This window comes from Gordionus sp. m RMFG-2023, chromosome 3 (assembly GCF_954871325.1).
Source record: "Gordionus sp. m RMFG-2023 chromosome 3, tfGorSpeb1-WG-v2, whole genome shotgun sequence".
NCBI lineage: Eukaryota > Metazoa > Nematomorpha > Gordioida > Chordodea > Parachordodidae > Gordionus > Gordionus sp. m RMFG-2023.
In genome coordinates, this window is record NC_088777.1 from 14369331 (window position 1) to 14377867 (window position 8537).

The 8537-nt window shown below is 26.1% G+C and overlaps 1 protein-coding gene across 2 annotated transcripts; it reads left to right on the forward strand.

Moving 5' to 3' along the window:
- The first annotated feature begins 522 nt into the window (after positions 1–522).
- LOC135926203 (putative tricarboxylate transport protein, mitochondrial) lies at positions 523–8537 on the forward strand. 2 transcript variants are annotated; one of them, XR_010571801.1, is made up of 7 exons: positions 523–661; positions 737–944; positions 3817–4046; positions 4737–4833; positions 4939–5062; positions 7851–8186; positions 8287–8361. XR_010571801.1 is itself a non-coding variant. In XM_065461969.1 (7 exons), exons 1-7 carry the CDS (start codon positions 574–576, stop codon positions 8396–8398), a joined length of 933 nt encoding a protein of 310 aa, XP_065318041.1. In that variant the 5' UTR covers positions 523–573; the 3' UTR covers positions 8399–8537. The 2 variants fall into 2 exon arrangements, 1 of the variants encoding a protein (XP_065318041.1); XM_065461969.1 differs by having other exon boundaries at positions 8113–8186; positions 8287–8537.

Below are 8537 nucleotides of genomic sequence, written 5' to 3' on the forward strand. Positions count from 1 at the left end.
TTTTATTTTGACGCTTTTAATATATGGTTCAAATGGAGGGATTCCTAATAACTAGACAAGATTCCGGTTTAGTCCTTATTCAATATCAGTTTAGCACATATAGATCTTCAAAGAATACCATATTATTTAAAATAATTTTTGTATGATAGGAAATATTTTTTTGAACTATATGATAAATTTTAAATGATTAATTATTTTTTTTAGATATTTCAAATTAAATGAGATATGTTTTGTTCACCTTAAAAGGCTTAGACGAATTTGGCAAATTAAATTTTTTCTTAATCATTTTATACTAGCAATTTAATAAATGTAGTAAAATGTATTGAACGGCCACAATAATTTTGCTAAATTTGTTTGAATTACCATTTTATATTTTTCAAATATTGGTCGTTATTTATCACGATATATCAATTAGCAACTATCATTCATAAAATTTAAAAAATTTAAACATCTGATTTATCGCGTGTGATTGTAAATATTTTCTCTCTTGTAATCGCCCAAATTTATTTACTTAAGTTTATGTTATCATAAAATATATATTAGCTTACTTATATATAAAATAACTAAATAAGAATGGTTATTCCAAGTGATTCACCAACTATGAAACTGTATAGTTCAGGATTTTTACCTTCCCAAAAAACCCTGAAAGGAATAGTGGCTGGTTTAATAAAATATATACATTACATTAAATATTATATAAATAAGATAACTTATTAGATAAATTTTTAAAAAATAGGTGGCTTTACAGGAGGTATTGAAATATGCATAACATTCCCAACTGAATTTGTTAAAACACAACTCCAGTTGGATGAAAAATCTATCAAACCAAGATACTCAGGCATAATTGATTGTGTGAAACAAACGGTCGATTCTCATGGTGTCAAGGGTTTATATAGAGGACTGAGTGTTCTGCTTTATGGATCAATTCCTAAATCAGCTGTAAGGTAAATTTATATAAAAATAATATAAATCTATTTTACTAAAATATCAGTGCTATGTATTAGGTAAAAATAATTTAATTTTTTAAAATTATATATATTATTTAATTAATCTACCTAAGTCAATAATTTTATTAATCATTTGCTAGTAAAATATTCAAAATTTGAAACTTGAAAATCACATTCAAAAATGAAAAAATATCAATTTTATATTTAAATACAATCATTTGAAATATTAATATAAATCAAAATAGGCGAAATATTCTAAATCAACTTAAAATTATACTTTTTTAAAAAAGGTTTATATTTTTTTAGAGAATTTATAAGTGAAATAATATTTTTTGGTTAAAAATTGATTAAAACACCTTAGATATGCATTGATACAACATTAGAATGATATTGGACAATGCCAAATATTGATTAGAGATTGGCATGGCCCAAACCTGAAAGCTTTCTGTGTATGTATTGGTTCAAAATATTTTTATGAGTAGGCCAAAGTTTTTAATAACTGATAATTATAATTATATCATTCTCCTTAATAAAAAAATTGTTATGGTCTGGGTAAACTTATACAAAATATATTTTATGATTGAGGCTGAGAAACAAGCCAGTTTAGCAGGGTCAGATTGCTCCAACCTCAGATAATAATGGTGTAGATTATTAAAAAAATGCAAAGATATAATTCATTAATATTATTATTTTTATCAACAATATATAAGAGTTTAAAATAATAATATACATTATTTTTCTTTATTTTGGGTTAATAATTTCTACATTTTTTTATAGTTACTTAGTGTCCTTTTTCAAGCATATAATATCCCTTTTTTAAAATACAAATCAGACTACAAGAAGAGACTAGTTTGTTAAAAGAGAACTACATTACCAAAAAAACATATATATTATTATACGTTAGCTTAATTTAGCCATTTTTTATTAAAATAATAATTTTGCATATCCATAAGTGGAATCGTAAAATGAAACTATGAGCTGATATTTCACCCCAGATGCTTCTCTGGAATATTTTATATCATGGCCATTTCATAAAGTATTATGAGAAAAGGATTGAAAAATTTTGTGTTGATCCTAATTTTAGAAAATTGGCTGTATCGACATGACCATTTTAAGCAATGAGTATTGTTACCTTATAGTATAGTAAATGATCTTTATAAACATTTAAAAAAAAAATTATATTTGAATATTAATGAGAAAATCTATCTCTATCTCCACCATAATATAAACTGCCAAATATTTTTTTTAAATTTACTTTCGTTCTTGATAACCATCTAAATTGATATTCATAATAAGAATTTATTCATAATCAATTGCCCCTGTAGACAGCTTTTATAAAACTGTTAACAAGTTCTTAATAGAAGACGTGAGTTGTTTTAACTGACATTGATTTATAATTTTGAAAATTATAGATAAATATAAATTATTGCTTAAAATATTTATTTATAAAAAAAATAATTGCTTACAAAAAATTTATACTATTTAAATGGAAATGATATATACTATACCATCAATTGAAGTTTAGCTGATAGCTGGTAAATCAGTGCCAAAACGCCACATTAAAGGTTTATTGATTTGAAAGTTAATGGGTGGGGGCATCACGGAGCGCTATCTTGCTCGCCAAAATATTCTAAAAAATTAGTTGAATTGTAATATTAGATTTTAATTTCCCTCTATACTGATTTGAATCATATTGAAAATCTGTGATGCAGAATAGAGAAATAGCTTGACAAGAAACGTCTACTTTATCCACAATCAAATTTGTAGAAAAATAATAAAATAAATCATAAAATATCGTTTATGACCTCATAAATAACAATGTATTAATCACTAAGTGGCGAACAACATGAAATCAACAGTGCAAGTGGCAAACGATTATGAAAAGATGTGTACAATTTATTTTTTAAAATATATTAAACAAACATGGAAAATGATCACGTGTTATGACCTAATTTCTTGTAAATATTAAAAAATTTCTCTTTGACATTGTCATATCTTATGTTTAAAGAAGTTGCCGTTTTTTTTAGAAAAATCAATATGATAATGACATTACCAGAGTCCCATTGTGTATTTCTTGAGGAAATAAGGTAATACAATAGTTGTACCGATGTAAATGAAAGGGGTAACTGTATTTTTTGAGACCTTGAACTTATTTTTAGAATAAGCCATATAAAAATAAATAAAATAAATCTTTCGAAGGTCCAAGCTGACCTGAAATATTAAAAAGATCTGATCCTTTAAAAAAATATATAGTTCTGAAATTTTTTATAATTTATTTATTTTTTAAGAAAAATTAGTAAATTATAATTAATATAAAACACTCGAGGAAAATTATATATTTTTTTATCAGAAAGAGAATTAATTTAATTATATTTGCCCAAGTCTGAGAAAACTTAGCTCGAGTTTGGCCCTGTCTCATTGGATATTTTAAAATCATTGTCCAGATTGACTGACTGAGTTCGATTTGATGCATGGCTTTAATGTTTATCAATCAATGATTTATCACTAACATGCCTTCTAACATCGATTTAAAATATCATTTTCCATTTTTATATATATATATAACTATTTATAAAAGAAATATATAATTTGCGCATTCGAGTAAAATTAAAATGGGAGTAAAAAAATAGAAGTTTAAAAGAATTATAGAAACTAAATTATTATAATTATAAAAATTGTTTCATATTTCGAAATAACCAAAGCTGAATTCATTTAAATTTAAAAATTTTGATTTTAATGGAAATGCTTTCCACCATTTTTGGAGTATTTACGCTCTATGTAAGGCAAATTTTGCCATGAAACTTTATCTATTCTATATGAACGAATAAAAAAATCAATAAAATACAAATTTATAATTTGTTTAAAACAGATTTGGTTCTTTTGAAGCCTTGAAAAACCATTTCTCGGACCCGGTTACTGGTAACCTTACGCCATCTAAGAGATTCTTTTGTGGAATGGGAGCCGGTGTTAGCGAGGCCATCCTCGTCGTTACCCCCATGGAAACGGTCAAGGTAAAATTCATAGATGACATTCAGAACCCTGCCGGACCCAAGTTCAAAGGCTTTTTTCACGGCGTGGGAACTATAATAAAGACTCAAGGTTTGTTTGGGTTCTTGAATTCGTTTATTTATACAATATATGCTTTCTTACTTGTTCGTTTATTTTATTTTTTAATTTATTCCAATTTTTTTTTTAAACTTCCTAATTGTTCTTTTAATTTATTTATACATTTTTAAGCTACCCCTTCCGAAAATATTCTGATTTAATTATCAGCTAAAATTCAAAATTTAATCAAAACTCAATATTGTTTAGATCATTTTTATAAAAAAAATACTTGGATATAGTTTCGAATATAGTGTTTATAATATTTATAATATGACCAGACCTGAATCTAATTTTTCTATGGTTATGTGTATTCCATAGTAGTAAAAACGTCCTACACTATTCTCGTTTTATATATTTCCTATGCGTTTTTTTCGTTACTGCATAATTTTGTTCAATGTGTCTTGTTTTAATACAATCGTTTGAAATATGTTCATTTGGTCCTTAAGTTATTAGTATACGAGTTATTTATCCATTTCTTATCAAGTTCACGCTAAATGTTAAAGTACTTCACACTCCAAAAAATACTATCACCGTCTATTTAAATAAATGCTAGTACATTTTTAATATTAATGATTTATATGTTTTTTGGAAAAGAAAGAGGGAGGGAGTGGTTTAACAGCTGTTTTGTCAAATTTTATTTATATCTACGGAATGCATTGATTCATATATTAACTTTTTTTAAAGGTTTTGGTGGAATTTATCAGGGCTTGACGGCCACCATAATCAAGCAAGGCAGCAACCAGGCTATTCGATTCTTCGTAGTGGAAACTCTCAAAGATTGGTTTAAAAAAGTCTTACCATACTTTTTTTTATATAAAGAAGGAATAAATGATATAAGATATAAAAAATTGAAAGAATTGGATAACCAAGTATTAATTCAAATTAGGTACCGAGGTGGAGATTCAAAAAAAAAGGTGAACAAGCTCATTACCGGATGTTTTGGCGCAGTGGCGGGAGCCGCTTCAGTCTTTGGTAATAATCCCGTCGATGTGGTTAAAACTAGAATGCAGGTTTAATATATTTTGCCTTATTTAATTATACCATATTTTGTTTATAACATTTTAATTATAAATTCCCTTTAAACTAAACATGTTAATTCGCAAAATGTCTCTCAGCTGTTTAAAGAAAAGAAAGGTATTGGCTGGGATAGATTTCAATAAATTGAAAGAAAGATACACTATTATAATCGAAAATAGACAAGGTCAAACGTCTGCCCTATCATGTCTTTGGATTTTTTTAAAATATTGATTTCATCTTGAAAAATTTTTTATTCGTGAAAATTACAAAAGATTTACTTCTAAAAGATTTTGGCATTTTTATGTAAAATTTGATCAAAAATCACTCTTCTTCAAAAAAAAATCTTCAAAGAATTTTGGTTAAAGGTGGAGATTTTTTTTCAAATATTATTTTTTAAAAAAAATTTGTGATATTTATAATATTTTTAATATTCATATTATAAATTATAATTACATAGTTTCCCATTCAAAAAAAAGCGATCTAAAAAGAAAAAGGTTCGAAAAAAAAGGGAAAGTGTCTACCAATCTGAAATTCCCGGGAATATCGGAATTTTCCGGACACTTTGAGGAAACATTGGGTCATTTTGAAGAACTTTCTAAAAATGTCCCAAATTGGTTAAAGATCAAAAAGCTTTAACAAATTTTTTTAGTTTAAAATGAGTCATGTTTGACTCTAATAAATTGGATATATTAAATATAAAAACCAAAAAAGAAGTCTTAAACTGCAATATATTAATTTTTAATGTATAAACCTTTTATAAATACTTGAAATTATAATGGTCGAAATATATATATATATGAAATTAATCGAAGAATGAAGAGTTTAACTATGCTCTTCTGTAATGATATCACTATCTGCTGATGATATATTTTCATTTTATAAAACTTCAGGAGTTGAAAAACTGGATGATTAAAATATAGTTATCAATAATTTTCTGTTGTAGATATAAATTACATTTTATGGAAATTATTAACTTTTCCATACATTTATTGATAAGTCTATTTTGGATGGGTTCTTCCAAAATAAGGCCAAATTCTCTCCATAGGCAATCTTCGAAGGAATCGATAAAAGTCTTTTATCGATCATACTTTTAGGTTGGCGCATACAAAGGCCCTTCTAACATATCAGAGGTTAAACCCTTTTTGATGGGAATTGGATAAAACAACTCCGATATCAAGATTAAATTCTGCAATTAGGGTATTAACTGTAGCCATACCATATTATATCCATTAGTTCAATATCATTGAAACGAGGTTTAACCCGAAATGAATATTCTGGCAACAAAACTCTTTGCGTTTCTTCACACGTTGTAGTATATATTTCTGATCACTTTCTCCAAAAAAATTCAATTTATTTTATTGAAATAATGGAAAATAAATTTGGTACTTATGATATACTCGATTTATCACTTTCTAATATCCTTAATAAATATTCCTGGGAATTTTGATGGAAATTTTGAATTTCCCTGGCATATGCCCGAAATTCCCGGGAACCTTTTTGCTTTTACATTAGTACCCATCAAAAATGGAATAGCACCAATTAAAAATAGAAAGTTTATAATGTGCAAAGAAAAGGTTTTAGTAAAAAGGGGTCAAAAAAATTATTGCTTAATTTGATCGTTCTTTATATTTCATGACATTTTAAATAAATTTATCTCTCCTTTTCTTTTTCTTATTCTTAATTTTTTTTGATCTTCCTATTTTAAATCTCTATTTTTTTAATCATTCTTTTCCCCCTTTGATCATCTCTATTTCATTACAAATGCGGGAAATGAATCAATCGTTTAATAACTTTTAAAATTAAATCAATTCGACTACAATACCAATCTTTGAATGAATTGCAGGATCCAAATCTTGGACCGAAATTTACCAAAATTAAATTAAAATCCTGGTCTCACCTAAAAATAAAATTCCCCATATTTTTTACAAAATCCGAGGTTAACCCGGATTTGTTTTCCACATTTTTAGTTAGATTAGGATAAAAAAAAGAATGGTTAAAAATGAAAAATAAAATGGGAAAGAAAAATGACAAGAGAATAAAGTATTTTTAAGAAAAAGAAAGTTAACAATTGTAACCTATTAAAATATATAAAAGCAAGAATGAGAAAAAAGATAAAATTAGGTGACAAAAATAAGATTAAAAATGATATAATATTAAAGAGACGTTGCAAAAAGTTAGAAAAAAAAAATGAAAAATATATTTCAGGATCATTAAAATGATAAAATAATTTAATAATTTTTTAAATATATAATAAATAACGATTTTCCTTTTATAATTGAAACTTTTAATTGACCTTTTCTTTTTTGATCGGACCTTTTTCTTATTTGATCGGCCCTTTTCTTAAGAATTTCATCTTATTTATCGGACTGTTTCCTTTTATGAGTGGAACTTATCCTTTTTCGATTCATCTTTTACCTTTTTTGATTCATCTTTTACCTTTTTTGATTCATCTTTTACCTTTTTTGATTCATCTTTTACCTTTTTTGATTCATCTTTTACCTTTTTTGATTCATCTTTTATCTTTTTTGTATCATCTTTTACCTTTTTTGAATGGGCAACCCTGTACATAATAATACATTCTCTTTTCATTATGTGATAATGTGCATTTTAAATTCTAAGGCTAGGATGTTTTTTATATTTACTAGTTTAAGGTTTTGAGAGCAAGCTATAAATGAATTTTATTTTCAAATTTAAGGCCAATTTATGGAGATAGTCGCCATCTATTTCTATCTTATCATTCTCAGATATTTTTTTCTTGCATTATAAAAAATATAAAATGAGACTCTTGTTAAAGACGCTAAGATGGGGACGCCTTCCAAACGCTATGCTTTGAATGGGAAGCATCCGTCATTAGAGGACGTATGACCTTCTCTAATGGAGGAAATATTTGTTTAGGCTGCTTGCATATAAAGAGATTTCTGTTTAATCATTAAATATTTAAGGTTTAACACCTGATTTCTTTTTGCATACAATTTGAATATTTAAATTAATATTTTATTTTTGAAAAATATTTAATTTTAAATAATTTTAAACCATTATTCAGAGTTTAGAAGCTAGTAAGTACAAGAGTACATTTGACTGCGCTCTCAAAATAGTTAAACACGAAGGAATAGCGGCGTAAGTCCTAAATAATCAATTTATTATATATTTTTTAAAAAGTCACATGCTTTTTAAAAATAAAAAAAATATTCACAATATTTATATTATTGCAATAAAGGTTTTATAAAGGCACTGTCCCTAGACTCAGCCGAGTTTGCTTAGACGTGGGGATAACCTTCATGATTTACGATACTCTTATGGAAGTTTTTAATAGCGTTTGGAAAACATAAATCCTATAAATAACTGAAAATCCTCATACACCTTGCTACATTAATTGTATAGTTTGCGAATAAATAGTTAATACATTCACTATTGGGGCATTCCATTAATTGATCAAATCATTCATTTATTTTCATCAGCTCAAACTAA